This window comes from Triticum aestivum, chromosome 3A (genome assembly GCF_018294505.1).
Source record: "Triticum aestivum cultivar Chinese Spring chromosome 3A, IWGSC CS RefSeq v2.1, whole genome shotgun sequence".
Lineage (NCBI taxonomy): Eukaryota > Viridiplantae > Streptophyta > Magnoliopsida > Poales > Poaceae > Triticum > Triticum aestivum.
Window position 1 is genome coordinate 655,818,537 of NC_057800.1, and position 17,211 is coordinate 655,835,747.

Genomic DNA, 17,211 nt, shown 5'->3' on the forward strand with positions numbered 1-17,211 from the left:
GGCGGCGTGGCGCCTCCTGAGGCCTCGTCGGGATATGAATTTTCCCAACGTGTTGAGCCAGCGGACGCAGGATCTGGCGCCTCTCCCGCGGCTTTTCACCGACGAGGATCGTCGTGTCCACTGGAGGCGGCAGCGTTACCTCGCTATCGCCGAGATGGACGTGGAAGCTATGGTGGTGTAGCGCGAACGCTTCCCGCTGGACATCATCGACGAGCGCCAGTTCTACAAACAAAGTAGGCTGGAGAGGGACGCGAGGAGGACGGAGCGAGCCGCCTATCGGGAGGACAAGCGTTCGCAGAAGCAGGCCGCTCAATTGAACAGAAGCTACGAGAAACGTCAGGTTGGGACTTTGAAGACGAGCAGTATGCTGACGCCTACATTCAGACGTCGGAGGATGACATTACCGAGTCGGAGTCAAAAAGCGACGAGTAGTGGTCTTTTTTTTTATCTGTGTACACTAGAACTATCTATATATCCATTTTACGACCTAAACGAACGGCCGCGGATGAAATGGATCGCCTCATTGGAGTTGCTCTAACGTGCCAACCCGTGTACTTCTTGTCTCGCAGAGTGAATGGTTTTGCTCTGAATGTGAAACTCTGAATCCATATCACACACAAAAGATCGAAGAGCAACTTTTGCAAGATGAGATGGAACGGCGTGACAAATGCCGCTGCTGGCGACCGCCATGATCAACAACATTAATTCTTAGCATCCAGTAGCAGCTAGCTAGTGCTTAGTTCAGTAGAGTAGAGGAGGTACATATTTATTTATTTATTATCCAAAGAAGAGGCAGCAAAAGGCCTAGTAGCCGGTGGTCTTGGTGAAATTGAAGTGGCCGCACTGCGTGAAGAAGGGCAGCCTGACGAACCCGAGGCGCTTCCTGGCCACGTCGAACTCCAGCACGGTGTTCTCCATCTGGAACCCTCCGACGAGCACCGCCGGCGCGCTGCGGTCCCCGGCCTTCACCCCCTCCATCCGCGCGAACGCCAGGCACGCCGTCCCCGGCCTCAGGTCCACCATCGAGCTCAGCCCGTTCATGGTCCAGTTCGTGCCGCCGCCGAGCGTCAGAGTCACGCCCGGCACCAGGTACCCGATCCGGGTGTTGGCCAGCGACTGCGTGTCGTAGCACAGCTCGAATGGCGGCACGGGCTTCACCGGCCGCGCCACGGGCCCGCCCTGCGCGCCCTGCGCCTTCAGGGCCCTGGCGAACGCGTCCACGAACGGGCGGTACACGTCGGGGCGGAGCAGGGTGAAGGGCACCTTCGTGCACACCACCGCGGCGCCGGCGCCGGGCACGCGGGTGCTCTCCACGGCGATGGACTGGAGCGAGACGTAGTGCGCGGGCGGCATGCCCTTCTTGGCGGCGACGAGCGGCGTGTAGACGAGCTCCTGCGTGAAGTCCCTCCCCGGCTGCGCGGAGACCTGGAACGGGCCGCCGCCGAAGATGGCCACGCCGGTGTTGCCGGAGGACCCGCCGCGGGGGAGGCAGAGGAGGAACTTGTTGGGGACGCTCTGCGCGGACGCCACCTGCGCCGGCAGCGCGAGGCCGGAGCCCGCGAGCCCGGCCACGCCCGAGGCGCCCCGCGGCAGCGACTTGAGGAGCCTGCTGGGCGCGCACGCCGCCAGGGCCCGCACGTTCACCTGGCTCACCGGGTGGACGCCGTCGGTGGTGTTGGCGACGAACCTCGTGTGCACCAGGTCCCCGGGCGCGCACGCGCCGGTGACGGGGTTGTACGGATACGCGGTGCAGGTCCTGTCCTTGCGCGTGTCGTGGCCGCAGCCGCGCGCGCGGCAGCCTGGGATGTGGAAGGCGTTGGCGAGGCGGCAGGTGGGGCTGTTGCACGGGAACTCGGCCGGCAGGTGGCCGCGCTGGCACGTGGACCAGACGAGCGGGCCGGCGGTGTCGACGACGAGGTCAGCGCCGTAGTGGAAGGGGATGGTGTAGAGGAGGGTGGCGGGGTCCTTGGTCACCGGAACGAGCACCGGGAGAGGCTTGCACGACGCCGGCCACGCCAGCGAGACGGCCAGGACGAGGAGGGGGAGGAGCCGTGCTGCCATCTTCCTTTCTGGGTTCGCAGGGGATGTTTGGTGTCGAACTGTAACTTGCGACTTGCTGAGTGGAGTGTGGCATTGTTTATATATTGTGGAGGCTGGAGGTGAGATCTCTCGGCACCGGAAATAATGGCGGGTTCCCGCCGACGGTGAGGAGTAGTTAAATGGTTTTGGCCTGCGGCAGTGTCGGATCGTGCTGCGGCGTACTGGGGAAGGCATGCATGGGCGTGATCGATCTGATGGGGAGAAACCCATGTTCTACCTATCTGTCCATCCCTGTGGCCTGTGGGGAAGTTGCTTCCATGAGATGCATTGACCTTCTCACAGATCGCGCCGACGAAGAGTTCTCCCGTGCACGCCATCGTCAATCAAGCAGCGTCTACAGAATCGGGACTAACGATTTTGTTTGCGGTATATAGGAGCAGTGGCGGAGCTTAGTGGAGAGACAACCTGGGCCGTTGCCCCCCCCCCCCCCCCCCCCCCCCAGCCCATGAGAAAGCTAGCATATATCCCCTAGTATTCAGCCCATATGTCCAGTTAAAATCAGCCCAAAGTTATGTTTTTTTGCCCCTCCAGCCCATTTGCCCCTCCACAAATTCAGCCCAAGCTAGGAGGAGTTGCCGAGTAGTGAGCTGCTCCTGGTTTTCAGTTGGCCGTAAACCGGATTGATGCATGGGTGGAAATGTTTCACACCTTGATTGGCAACTTATGCAATTTCATGCCATTTTTTGCGAGCTGAATGTAGCTGAGATGGTTAGGTTCATTGTGGGAACCAGTCCACCAGGTTCAAGTCATAGATTTGACGCTGCTGCTTGCGCATTTCTGCCCACCGACCACGAGGCGGCTGTGATGACTTCATCACTCTTAAAATGGTGTGCCGACTCGGTATCTCTGAGATGCTCGGTATCTCAAAATGTATAATGACGTTGATAGCTTGGTTTAGGCTGATTTTAGGGAGTCTCGTGTTTTGGTTGGGTTGGTGAGGTGGCGGCGTTCCCCAGTTTAGGAATAATGGCCTCCATGTCTTATCCCCATTAAGTAGGTGCACTCAGTTCCGCTGGAGGGCGTGTGTAAGTGTGTGTCCGATAAATCTTCCTCGATTTGATCGACTTTGGTCTCCGGTGTTGTCTAGACTTGATCTTCGTTCGTGGCCTTTGGAACACCTACATGATTTTTTTGGGTCTTCTTTTTTGGGATGATGATTTGTTATGCAAATAGCGGCAGTTGGTGTCTTCTGGTCTACATCGAAGCCCTGCTTCTAACTCTTGAATTAAAATAAGTTCAATCCATTGAGACTGATGCTTAAAGGTGTCATTGGTCTTTGCTTACCGAGCATTACTGATGGATTCCACACCACTAACGATTTAAATGTAAACACAAATAAAATATAAGCGTAATTTTTTTGCGAGGACTATAAGGATATGTTTGTAAGGTCTTGTGATACTAAATATATGGCATAGGCCTTACACAAGAAAAGATGTCGGTGGCTTTTAGTCAGTGGTCCCACTTGTAAGGAGGGGCAATTTGGTCTTAAAATTGTCTCAGCCCAGGGCCCTCTGAAACCTAATTTAGATGTCAAGTAAATCATATATAGCGGTAGGAAGCTGGTATCTGTGGTGGATTCGTTGGCAGTTCAGACATGATGGATCACCACCTCTTACTTTTAAATGGCCGATGTTGGTACTGGCTATTGCAAACAATTTTCACCAGGCTAATGAGAAGAAGATGGGTAATAATGAAGAAAGATGGAGGACGCGGGACCTCAGGTTTGTCAAGTTAAATGTTGATGCCACTTTTTATATTGATGAAGGTGTGGGTGCTACGACAACTGCAATTAGCCAATTAGGGATGAAAAGGGCTCGTTCCTAGCGGCGCAGTGTAAATTTATACACTATGCCGCTAATGTGGTCACCGTCGAGGCCCTTGCGATGAGAGATGGGCTGGCATTTGCAAACTCACTTGGCTTCCCTAGGATTGAAGCGGAGTGTGATTCCCCGATTGTGGTAGAATCATGTGATGGCCAAGCAAGATGGTGGCATGAAGCAGCAGCAATTTTCGCCTAATGTGTGGATATTTCTTTGTTGATCGGGAAGGTCAAATCTCACGTTCTTGTAACCAAGCAGTGCATGTGTTATTGAATCACACTTATTGTAATAAGATTTCTCTTCGCTGGATGGACAAGCCTCCGAGCTGTCTAGTTTCTAAACTTGTGAACGATGTAATTCCCTTTTTAGCTCAGTAAAGCATGATGGCCTTTCCTTAAAAAAACACCAAAGCAAGAGGACAAAACTGAGGAAACCTAAGATTTGGAAGGGTAATAATCTGTGGGTATCGGCCTTCCATGCTTACGGGTTCCAATACAACCACAACTGGCTACGCTGCAGCAAGATAGTTAGTCCATGTTCTCGAGATACTTGGTGGTGGCTTTGCGGGGAAGACTCCTGGTTGGCGCGATGTGTCAGCAGGTCAATGCGTAGTACTCGTTCAATCGAAGCCACCTTCACCAGATAGAGCATGGCTATGGATTTCTCTAACCTTAATCAGATAGTAGCATGCATGGTTTCCCTAACCTGCGGGTGGGTTGACACGCCAAACCAGTTTAACTACGAGCAAGCAGCAAACTGGATCGCCGTGCAGTCGACGGAGATGGACATTGGATGTGCGATGAGAGGTCGCACATGCTGACTTGCACACTGGCTCACGTACAACTGATCCTCATGCACGCCGTATCATGGCATGCACCAGCAATGACGTGGAGGAAGAAAAAAATAGGAGGTCGCCCACCGTGGGGCTCGAACCCACGACCACAAGGTTAAGAGCCTTGCGCTCTACCAACTGAGCTAGACGGGCTTTGCTGTTTTAGTTTTCATTTTTCATTTGTCAGTACATTGTCCAAAATACATGCACACAAGGCTCGTTTCTACTCCAACTTGGAAACGGGTACGGAGAAGGAAACATCCGTATCTGTTAGTGCACAAGTATACACACTAATTATGCGGAGTTTAAGAATCCTAATCTGTTTTTCACTGCGTGTACGCCATGGAGTCGAAGACTTCTAAGAGCCGAATCCCTCAAAACTTTTTTTTGCGGGTGCTCAAAACTTGAATCCATCGTTCTATCATTCATCCTTTAATTGCTTGTATGTTTTGATTAAACTTTTGTTAGCAGATCCGTCAAAACTTAATCCCCCGAAAAAACACACAATTTTTGCACACGAGTTCATTTCAAACACAAGTTTAAACTACTACTCCCTCTGTAAACTAATATAAGAGCGTTTAGATTACTATTTTAGTACTCTAAACGCTTTTATATTAGTTTACGGAGGGAGTACTTCATTGCATGATTAAACATCAGTAGCATATTAACATCATACATAACTTAATTAAACAGTCCATTATCTACTAACAATACACCGACATCGAGCTAGCTAAAGCATCGCGATGATAAACTAAAAATAGAACTAGACTAAAAAATTGGTTGTATTCCTCGTCGGAGGAGGAGATGGGTACCACCCTCCCCCGGAGTGGTTGTCGTCCTGGTTGTTGGTGGTGGGTCGACGCTACAACATCAAGTCATCCTTTTCCTCGTCGTCGCCGAGCTCCTTGAACATTTCCTCATGTTTGGCCTTGAGGTGGGTACGTTCTCCATGAACTTGAAGAACGTGTGACTCTCGGAGAAGATCAATAGGTCCTCGAGGAGTGTGACCACAAAGGCAACATCAGCGCGCTCGGTCGAGCGATAACCCTTCTCCTTGGCTCGGAAGGCACGATGGTGATGGTGATCGCGGTTGCGGCGTCGGCGAGGATGTTTAGTGCTACTTGTGAGCCGCGTTGGGATTTTCCCCGAAGTGCAAGGGTGAAGCAATATAGTAGTTGATAAGTATTTCCCTCGGTGAGCACCAAGGTTATCGAATCAATAGGAGGACCACGCAAATCCTAGTAAATGGTACCTGCACACACAAGAGCAAATACTTGCACCCAACACGGGCAAGAAGGTCGTTAATCCCCTTGAACTCGTTACTTGCAAGGGTTAAATCGGGTAGTGGTGGGTATATAAATTGAAAAGAAAAATAAAAGGAGAAAAATTGCAGCAAGGTATTTTTTATTTTAGTAATATGATTAAGCTAGACCCGGGAGCCATAACTTTCACTAGAGACTTCTCTCTCGAAAAAATAGCATACAGTGGGTAGACAAATTATTGTTGGACAATTGATAGAAAAACGCATAGTTATGATGTTATTCATGGCAATGATCACATATATAGGCATCACGTCCGTGACATGTAGACCGACTCCTGAATGCATCTACTACTATTACTCCACCAATCGATTGCTATCCAGCATGCATCTATTATATTAAGTTCATGACAAATAGAGTAACGTTTTAAGCAAGATGACATGATGTAGACAGAATAAAACCAAGCAATATGATTAAAACTTGTCGTTTTGCCCTTAATGGCAGCAATACAAATACATGTCTCGCTACCCTTTCTGTCACTAGGTGAGGACACTGCAAGATTGAACCCACTACAAAGCACCTCTCCCTCTAAAGATAAATCGATTTAGTTGGCCAAACCAAATAAATAGATCGGAGAGAAATACAAAGATATAATAATCATGCATAACAAAGTTCAGAAAAGACTCAATTACTTTGAATAAATAATTTGATCATAAACCCACAATTCATCGGAACCCAACAAACACACCACAAAATTGTTTCGGATGGCTCTGTGGGGTTTTCCCAATATTTGAGAATTTATGGAAGTGGAATTAGATCAAACGGAGCCACATGGAGCCCACAAGGCATTAGGGCGCGCCCTGTTGCCTTGCCGTCTCCTCGCTTTGCGTGTGGTCTCCTCCCCAAGCTTCTAGGGTCTCTTTTGTCTAGAAAAAAACTTGTCAAAAAGTTTCGTAGCGTTTGGACTCTGTTTGGTATAGATTTTTCTGAAAAACCAAAAACAAGCAGAAAACAACAACTGGCACTAGGCACTGGGTTAATAGGTTAGTTCCCCAAAAGATATAAAATAGTATAAAAATATCTAAGATTGGTAATATAATAGCATGAAACAATAAAAAATGATAGATACATCGAAGATGTATCATTTAGCTTCGTTTGTCTCTCAAAAAGCAAAGCACAGTGTCGACGCATGCAGACAACCTCCTCCGCGCGCAAACATGCCAAGACACACTTGCGCCCCCGCATCCGGGTTACAGATCGTCACCCACTTGCCCCACGACTAGAGCCTCACGTCGTGGTACTTCGACAACGGCGGCAGCTCTGACATGATCGGCTGCACAGGCGCTCAGTGAAGGAGGCAACAGCTCCGGACAACGGCATGAGCTAGAGGGGAAGGTGGTGAGCCGCACAAGAAGGCGGTGGTGTTGGGGAACGTAGTAATTTCAAAAAAATTCCTACGCACATGCAAGATCATGGTGATGCATAACAACGAGAGGGGAGAGTGTTGTCTACGTACCCTCGTAGACCGACAGCGGAAGCGTTATGACAACGCGGTTGATGTAGTCGTACGTCTTCACGGCCCGACCGATCAAGCACCGAAACTACGGCACCTCCGAGTTCTAGCACACGTTCAGCTCGATGACGATCCCCGGACTCCGATCCAGCAAAGTGTCGGGGAAGAGTTCCGTCAGCACGACGGCGTGGTGACGATCTTGATGTTCTACTGTCGCAGGGCTTCGCCTAAGCACCGCTACAATATTATCGAGGATTATGGTGGAGGGGGGCACCGCACACGGCTAAGAGAACGATCACCAAGATCAACTTGTGTCTAGAGGTGCCCCCTGCCCCCGTATATAAAGGAGCAAGGGGGAGGGGCGGCCGGCCAGGAGGAGGCGCGCCAGGGAGGAGTCCTACTCCTACCGGGAGTAGGACTCCCTCATTTTCCTTGTCCAACTAGGAGAGGGGGAGGAAGGAAGAGAGGAGAGGAAGGAAAGGGGGGCGCCGCCCCCCTCCTTGTCCAATTCGGACTAGAGGGGGAGGGGGCGCGCGGCCTGCCCTGGCCGCCCCTGCTCTTCTCCACTTTGGGCCCATGAGGCCCATTAACCCCCGGGGGGGTTCCGGTAACCCCCCGGTACTCCGGTTTTATCCGGAACACTTCCGGTGTCCGAATATAGCCGTCCAATATATCAATCTTTATGTCTCGGCCATTTAGAGACTCCTCGTCATGTCCGTGATCACATCCGGGACTCCAAACAATCTTTGGTACATCAAAATATATAAACTCATAATGAAACTGTCATCATAACATTAAGCGTGCGGACCCTACGGGTTCGAGAACAATGTAGACATGACCGAGACACGTCTCCAGTCAATAACCAATAGCGGAACCTGGATGCTCATATTGGCTCCTACATATTCTATGAAGATCTTTATCGGTCAGACCGCATAACAACATACGTTGTTCCCTTTGTCATCAGTATGTTACTTGCCCGAGATTCGATCGTCGGTATCTCAATACCTAGTTCAATCTCGTTACCGGCAAGTCTTTTTACTCGTTTCGTAATACATCATCTCGCAACTAACTCATTAGTTGCAATGCTTGCAAGGCTTATGTGATGTGCATTACCGAGAGGGCCTAGAGATACCTCTCCGACAATCGGAGTGACAAATCCTAATCTCGAAATACGCCAACCCAACATGTACCTTTGGAGACACCTGTAGAGCTCTTTTTTAATCACCCAGTTACGTTGTGACGTTTGGTAGCACACAAAGTGTTCCTCCGGCAAACGGGAGTTGCATAATCTCATAGTCATAGGAACATGTATAAGTCATGAAGAAAGCAATAGCAACATACTAAACGATCGGGTGCTAAGCTAATGGAATGGGTCATGTCAATCACATCATTCTCCTAATGATGTGATCCCGTTAATCAAATGACAACACATGTCTATGGTTAAGAAACATAACCATCTTCGATTAACGAGCTAGTCAAGTAGAGGCATACTAATGACGTTTTAGTTTGTCTATGTATTCACACAAGTATTATGTTTCCGGTTAATACTTAATACAATTCTAGCATGAATAATAAACATTTATCATGATATAAGGAAATAAAATAATAACTTTATTATTGCCTCTAGGGCATATTTCCTTCAGGTGGCGGTGCCACAAAGGTGGTGCAAGCCTCGAGAGGCCAGAGTGGCTGAGCGCCGACAGTGAAAATGGATGAGCGGCGGGGTAGGCTATGGTTTGGAGGGGTGGGTTATAGTCAGAGGCGGGCCAATTGGTCAGCGCACCGGTCACCAGGCCATGAATGTGGGACGGAGCAGTCTCCCTATTTTTTCTATTGTGTAGTGCTCTTCTTAGAGAAAAATGAGACATAGGGGAAAGTTTTGTGGGGGTGAAAAGTTACTTTTTGAGGGATTAAAGAAAGTAAGAGATATAAAAGATGGGTTTTAATTCTTTAAACAAAAAAATTCATGTCCCAAATATAATTTTGGGAGGATCGATTAGAGTCTAGGGATGCTCTAACAACAGGAAGAGGAAGGTATCATCAAAGTTGTTGGACGATCTTACCCTTTTATTTTATTTTTCAATTTTCAATAGGAGGGGGGGTCACCACCTGGATCATTTCACTAAAAAAACATTTTTTCTGACATTTAAGGGGAAGAAGTTCCACCATCTGAATCATTTCATTTAAAAGCAGTATGTTTACAACATTTGACGCGGAGAAATACAATTCAAGCGTGCACGGGATATTCCGGGAATGATCCATCATCCATGTTTGCTTTTGAGATTAGTGCTAATTGTGTGATTGTTTTTAGATTTTGTCTTGTTTCAAAGTGTTACATTAGGTTTTCTTCTTGTTCCAAAGTGTCCTTTAATGTTTCATTGTGTATCATCGCATATCAGCAAACCTGATGCAAAACAAGTGTCACATGGTGCTACACGTTGAAACAAGACAAAACCCGAGCAAAACATTTTGGAACGAGATAAATTTGGACAACAACCAGAAAAGTAAAATGAATCTCAAAGTAACCATGGGCTATTTGTAGTGCAATGGCCATCCATCATCATTCATTCATGCACTGCATATGAAAACTGGATTCCTGGAGAATAAAAAAAATACAGTGTCGACGCATGCAGACAACCTCCTCCGCGCGCAAACATGCCAAGACACACTTGCGCCCCCGCGTCCGGGTTACAGATCGTCACCCACTTGCCCCACGACTAGAGCCTCACGTCGTGGTACTTCGACAGCGGCGGCGGCTGTGACATGATCGGCTGCACAGGCGCTCAGTGAAGGAGGCAACAGCTCCGGACAACGGCATGAGCTAGAGGGGAAGGTGGTGAACCGCACAAGAAGGCGGTGGCGGTGCCACAAAGGTGGTGCAAGCCTCGAGAGGCCAGAGTGGCCGAGCGCCGATAGTGAAAATGGATGAGCGGCGGGGTAGGCTATGGTTTGGAGGGGTGGGTTATAGTCAGAGGCGGGCCAATTGGTCAGCGCACCGGTCACCAGGCCATGAATGTGGGACGGAGCAGTCTCCCTATTTTTTCTATTGAGTAGTGCTCTTCTTAGAGAAAAATGAGACATAGGGGAAAGTTTTGTGGGGGTGAAAAGTTACTTTTTGAGGGATTAAAGAAAATAAGGGATATAAAAGATGGGTCTTAATTCTTTAAACAGAAAATTCATGTCCCAAATATAATTTTGGGAGGATCGATTAGAGTCTAGGGATGCTCTAACAAGAGGAAGAGGAAGGTATCATCAAAGTTGTTGGACGATCTTACCCTTTTATTTTATTTTTCAATTTTCAATGGGAGGGGGGGGGGGTCACCACCTGGATCATTTCACTAAAAAAACTTTTTTTTCTGACATTCAAGGGGAAGAAGTTCCACCATCTGAATCATTTCATTTAAAAGCAGTATGTTTACAACATTTGACGCGGAGAAATACAATTCAAGCGTGCACGGGATATTCCGGGAATGATCCATCATCCATGTTTGCTTTTGAGATTAGTGCTAATTGTGTGATTGTTTTTAGATTTTGTCTTGTTTCAAAGTGTTACATTAGGTTTTCTTCCTGTTCCAAGTGTCCTTTAATGTTTCATTGTGTATCATCGCATATTAGCAAACCTGATCCAAAACAAGTGTCACATGGTGCTACACGTTGAAACAAGACAAAAACCGAGCAAAACATTTTGGAACGAGATAAATTTGGACAACAACCAGAAAAGTAAAATGAATCTCAAAGTAACCATGGGCTATTTGTAGTGCAATGGCCATCCATCATCATTCATTCATGCACTGCATATGAAAACTGGATCCATCATCCATGTTTGCTTTTGAGATTAGTGCTAATTGTGTGATTGTTTTTAGATTTTGTCTTGTTTCAAAGTGTTACATTAGGTTTTCTTCCTGTTCCAAGTGTCCTTTAATGTTTCATTGTGTATCATCGCATATTAGCAAACCTGATCCAAAACAAGTGTCACATGGTGCTACACGTTGAAACAAGACAAAAACCGAGCAAAACATTTTGGAACGAGATAAATTTGGACAACAACCAGAAAAGTAAAATGAATCTCAAAGTAACCATGGGCTATTTGTAGTGCAATGGCCATCCATCATCATTCATTCATGCACTGCATATGAAAACTGGATTCCTCGAGAGTAAAAAAATACACAAAGCGCCCACCGTGGGGCTCGAACCCACGACCACAAGGTTAAGAGCCTTGCGCTCTACCAACTGAGCTAGACGGGCTTTGTTGTTTTCATTTTTATTTATCAACAAGTGTTCCATGCTACACGCACAAAAGATATCAGCAAATTCCTGATAAAAAAATGGGTGCATCTGACAGTACATATTTATCTCTACATGTTTAGGTCCTCATTTTAACCAACCAAATATGTGCTACTCTCTCCGTAAACTAATATAAGAACATTTAGATCACTATTTTAGTAATCTAAACGTTCTTATATTAGTTTATAGGGGGAGTACATGCCATCAAAAACATGATAGGAACAGTCGCAGTAGGAACACTGATTTCGCAGTCCGAAACAACGACGGAACAGACCAAGTTCAACAAAATCCATAAGTTGACAAATAATGGACAGGAATTAATTAACCAGAGAGGTGCACGGCTACAACTTACACTACATGCAAGGCTGCTCCCTTTCCTCAACAATCGGCAGTTTTCATGGTGAAATAGGAGGGTCATCCCAGCAGCTACACAAGCATCAGCAAGCAGGCTTGCGGGAGCAAGCACTAGGAACCAGCCAACGATCTACAGCTAGTTAGCCCATGTTCAACTGATCAACTGTCACTAGAGAACGTTTTGCAGCTGCGGCGGCCACCGCATTCAGCTGGAAAGAAACCCCCCTCTGGCTCTGAGGCTGGTGTTGCTCGCTGCCCCTCTGATCCTGCGGATAGTTTGGATTAGGATTGGTAGGGCTTGCGCCGGCTCCCTCATTGTCATCTTCTGCTTCCTCGGTCTGAGTTGGCGGCTTCAATGCAGGTAGGAGTTGGTAGTTTTCACTCAACAATGTGTCCTGTTCGGGTGGCAAGGGAATCGAGCCGGGTGGAGCTATAGACTTGGGCAAAGGGATCTTGTTCCGGCTGCGTGCCAACTCGAGTAGAACCTGTGTAACATCAGAAAATGACTTGTCATCAACCTATGCATATAGAGTACTTCGTGTCAACTTGAATTTCCAGGGATCTGATTAAACATAAAACAAGCACTTGACTTCAAAGCATAACCACATGAGTTGCTCATAGCCCTTTATCTACGCAAGACCTTATTTAGTTGAAGGCACTGGCAGCTAACATGCAAGGGAGTATACTTGTGCATGACCCTCAATCTCTAATATCTTTGTACTACTAATATGATTCATCAACATTTTACATAATCTTCAGATACCAGCCTCGTACACAAATAAGAATCATACCCTGTTCGTTTCGTGTTTCTATAAAAGTCTGGCCATGCATTCCAAAACATTGGTTTCTACTATATGTAGCCTGTACCCGCAAAAAAAAACACTATATGTAGCCTGTTCCCAAAGAATTGGAGGGGTGGGAGTGGAGGCACCAGTGCATCAGTGAATTGGCAGCTAACCGTCATTACGGAATGTTATGTGGGGAATGACTTGTCATCCACCTAGGCATATAATTATAGACTATTTTGTGTCAGATTTAAATTTCATGGGATCTGATAACGCGTAAAACAAGCACTTAACTTCAAAGCATAACCACAAAGTTGTTCATAGCCTTTATCTATGCAATATCTTCTTTAGTTGCACCTAGCAGCTACTAACACGCAAGTGAGTAGACTTGTGCACGACCCTAATATCTACCTAATATGATTCATAACATTTTAGGTGTATCTTCATGTGCCAGCCTCATACACATTAAGAATCATATGATGTTCGTACACATAATATATCTAAAGAGTAAAGCCAACTAATGAAGACAACGAGTATTCTTGTTTCCATGTCCAACAGTAAAGGCGGCTGCTTACAGTACCAGCAGGATCTCTGCGCTAACAGAAGAGGTTATTTACATCTTGCTTGGTTCTCAAAGGTTACATTGTGTATATGGAACTAGTTGCACATGATTCCTAAGATTTTGGACCCTTAAGCAGATAAGCATTCAACTTTCCAAACAAGACATGGGCTCAGCTGAACATTCCTAACAAGACATGGGCTCAGCTAACATTCCTAACAAGACATAGGCTCAGCTGCAAATTTCTAAAAAGACATGGACTAAACTGAATGTCAATCTTCTGCCGCAACTGGACTCTCCTTGCATCATCTGCTACTATCTGCACCTTTAAATGTCGCCACTCCCTGGTTACCCACCAAACTGGCAAAAGTTCGGTCGGTTCGAACTTCCTAAAGGATAAAGGAGTCATCTTGGTCCTGGTGGTAGAGTGGTAGAGTACTACTTGAGATGAATCTGGGTTCAAATCCCACATTCCCCTCATATGTTTTCCTTATAATTTCAGTATAACACTGACTGATATGCTGGTCCCTCGAATGACTACAAGTGTACATGAAACAACATTTTGTAAGCTCAATTACTCAAAAACACAATCTCTGCTGTTGCGAATAGTAGCTTCTAACCACCATGTCTGAAGCTTTGGTTGATGTGGGAATGCATTCATTTAATCGAGAAGTCTTCCCCTAATTTCTATTCCCAACTACCAAGTTACCTTTCTGATCTGCGCTGGCGACAGTGCCTCCTCGTCGATACCTCATCAGCCCTCTAGCGCCTCCTGGCCTCAGGCATACCCTCCGGTCAAGAGGCCCTAACAGATGATCCCTTTCTATGTGGTTATTCGACATAACCCATGCCATGAAGAGCGTCCAAATATAACGAAAGTTATGGATAATGTACATAATATAAGTAAAGCCTCATCAAGAAACTGAGTAGTCTTGTTTCCAGTTCCAACAGTCAGGAGGCTGCTACATTACCAGCAGCATCTCTGCACTAAGGTTGCATTGTGTGTATGGAAATAGTTGCACATGATTCTAAGATTTTGGACCCTTAAGCAGATAAGCATCCAACTTTCCAAACAAGATATGGGCTCAGCTGAACATTCCTAACAAGACATGGACTAAATTGGAGGTCGATCTTCTGCCCCAACTTAACTATCCTTGCATCATTTGCTACGAGCTTCACCCATGGATTTAAATCTCAGCACTCCCTGGTTGCCCACCAGATTGGCAAAAGTTTGGTCCAACTTCCTAAAGGATACAGCACTCATCTTGGCCCTAGCGGTAGGGTTGAGACTTGAGAGTTCTACTCGAGACGTTCTGGGTTCGAATCCCACATTCCCTCATATGTTTTCCTGAAATTTCAGTATAAGACTGACTGATATGCTGGTACCCTGGATGGCTACGAGTGTAGACAAAATGACATTTCGTGAGCTGAAGGACTCAAAACCGCAATTCCTTGGTTGCAGATGGCTGCTTCTAACCACCATGTCTGAAACTTTGATTGATGTGTTCTTATTGTGGAATGCATTCATTTAATCGATAAGCTGACCCTTATTTGAAATTTATATTTTCCCCAAAATATCTCTCAGCCAAGAACCATATATGAACTCACTGAACTGAATCCGCGACACATCGGCGCATCCTCTACTGTGCTTATTCTTTTCCCAATCGGAGTCCACAACATTACTCCCTCCGAATCTGATAGGTTCACAGGAAAGCCGCTCCTCGATCTAGAATTTAAAGTGGCCCCTTATCCTCGTCATTCACCAAATGAATGAAGCTACGGGACCTGGTAATTTGTCCGAATCTAACGAAGATATACTCTAGGGTTTTTGGTGAGATTGATGGTACTCCAAAATTCCTACAATAAAAGGAAAAAAAGAAAACGTACCTCGCGCGGCGGCGGCTGGGAGAAGGAGAAGTTGACCTTGGCCTGGATGGCGAGGCGGACGTCGTCGGCGTCCATCTGGGGCTTGGCCGCGTGGTCGGCGTAGACCTGGGCGTCGCCGAGCACGTCCCCGACGTAGCGGTAGGCCAGGTCCAGGAACTGGTGCACGACGCGCGGCTCGTACTCGCCCTCGCCGAGCCCCATCGAGCGGAGGAGCTCCCGCACCACGCGCGCGTCGCGAGGCTCGTCCGCGCCGGAGGCTCCTCCCGCCGCCGCGGACGGGAGCGATGGCCTCACGCCTCCGCCGCCGTCCATGGTCTGACTGCTGTTTCTTGGGGCCTTGGCTGGTGGTGGGATTTCAGGGAGCGAGTTGGGTTTAGATATCGCAACCATTTTTGAGGGAGAAGTAGGTGCTAGAACAACAAGCGACGCTTTGGCCGAGTGGTTAAGGCGTGTGCCTGCTAAGTACATGGGGTTTCCCCGCGAGAGTTCGAATCTCTCAGGCGTCGCAATTTTTTTTCATTTTCGTACGTGGCTCATATATCTATTGACTTCTTCTTCTTTTTTTAGAACATCAGGGGAGCATCGATGCTTCACGATCTCTTTATTTTTTGCACGGATTTTCTTTTGAAAAGAAAGGGGTTGCCCCTACCGTATTTTATTAAAAAAAAGAGGCACAATTTTTAGTGCTGCCTCCTCTTCCAAGCTTAAGTTTTCTCCTCCTCCCGCTGGCTCCGCCTAGTCTCCGGGTGGCCTTAGTGCCATGGAGGGGTTAAAAGCACGGCGAGCTTACATATTACAGGGAAAAAACGATTACAACAACGGGCGTGAGACCTAAAAAGCCCAGCTGCATAGAGAAAAGAGATTCTACCATGCACGGGAGGCCCCGTGCATGGGTCCCATGCCTGAGTCAATCTCTCTCTTTCATAGTACTCCACTCACCCATGTCTTCTTCATTTGATTTTGAAGTTTGAATCTTATTTATCTATTGAATCAAAAGTCTAATTTATAATCTGTTTGTGTCCGTGTGTTCCTTGCGATTAATACTTTGAAATAAGACCACCCTTGGATACATTTGGACAGTTTTAAAATCTGAGACACGATAAAACTCTGAAATATATAGTGAAAATGGTCGAAAAATCATGATTATTTTTACAACAAACTTGCTCAAGTGTTACGCACACGTTTTTTTTTGGCGAAGAAAAGCCTTTCGTGGTATTGTTGGCGAAGAAAACAAAATCAGCACTATATCAGAGTCACTCTATATTGTCTTGGAAAAATTATTTTTTCTACTCAAATTTTTTAGGGAGTTCTTTGTCAAAAGTTTTATAAGAGTACGCCAGTAGGTCAGGTTTGTTCGATTTTTTAAGATTTTTTTCTTTTTCCTAAATTTCTAAAAAAATCATATTTTTTACCAATTTCATCATGTTTTAGAACCTAAATTTTAAATTTTATCAAAATATATTCAAGATTGATTTGTTTGGAAGGTTTCATTACGAGAAATGCAAATGTGCAACCAGGTGATAAATCTGACTTCGTGTTCAAAAGATAAAATTGATACAGTCTTTGAATCATATGAAAAGAAATATGGGTAAGTTGCACTGTCTAGCACGAATCACGGCATAGCAATCAATGGCTGGACCGTGCATGGGACCTCCCATGCACGATAGTTAATCCAATCTCCAGCTGCATATCCTCCTTGCTCGCACTCATCTTCACCACGCGATCTGCAGAGAGTAAATTGCACAAAACCACCACTTTAAAGACAAGCTTTGTGAAAACCACTACAATACATTTTTTTGCAGAAAACACCATGTCTTC

The 17,211-nt window shown here is 46.7% G+C and overlaps 2 protein-coding genes and 3 non-coding genes across 5 annotated transcripts; 1 reads left to right on the top strand and 4 right to left on the bottom strand.

Annotated features, from left to right (window-relative positions):
- Positions 1-584: 584 nt before the first annotated feature.
- LOC123062975 (chitinase CLP) lies at positions 585-2,347 on the bottom strand. Its single transcript, XM_044486680.1, has one exon. The coding sequence runs from the start codon at positions 2,308-2,310 to the stop codon at positions 805-807; it is 1,506 nt and encodes a 501-aa protein (XP_044342615.1). The 5' UTR covers positions 2,311-2,347; the 3' UTR covers positions 585-804.
- Positions 2,348-4,832: 2,485 nt separating this feature from the next.
- TRNAK-CUU (transfer RNA lysine (anticodon CUU)) lies at positions 4,833-4,905 on the bottom strand. The gene has a single exon. It is a non-coding gene; the product is annotated as a tRNA-Lys (tRNA).
- A 6,791-nt stretch (positions 4,906-11,696) lies between these two features.
- On the bottom strand, positions 11,697-11,769 carry TRNAK-CUU (transfer RNA lysine (anticodon CUU)). Its single transcript has one exon. It is a non-coding gene; the product is annotated as a tRNA-Lys (tRNA).
- A 264-nt stretch (positions 11,770-12,033) lies between these two features.
- Positions 12,034-15,752, bottom strand: LOC123062976 (transcription initiation factor TFIID subunit 9). Its single transcript, XM_044486681.1, has 2 exons — positions 15,394-15,752; positions 12,034-12,647 (listed from the first exon to the last, which is right to left on the bottom strand). The coding sequence occupies exons 1-2, from the start codon at positions 15,703-15,705 to the stop codon at positions 12,303-12,305; spliced, it is 657 nt and encodes a 218-aa protein (XP_044342616.1). The 5' UTR covers positions 15,706-15,752; the 3' UTR covers positions 12,034-12,302.
- Positions 15,753-15,817: 65 nt separating this feature from the next.
- TRNAS-GCU (transfer RNA serine (anticodon GCU)) lies at positions 15,818-15,899 on the top strand. The gene has a single exon. It is a non-coding gene; the product is annotated as a tRNA-Ser (tRNA).
- Positions 15,900-17,211: the final 1,312 nt, after the last annotated feature.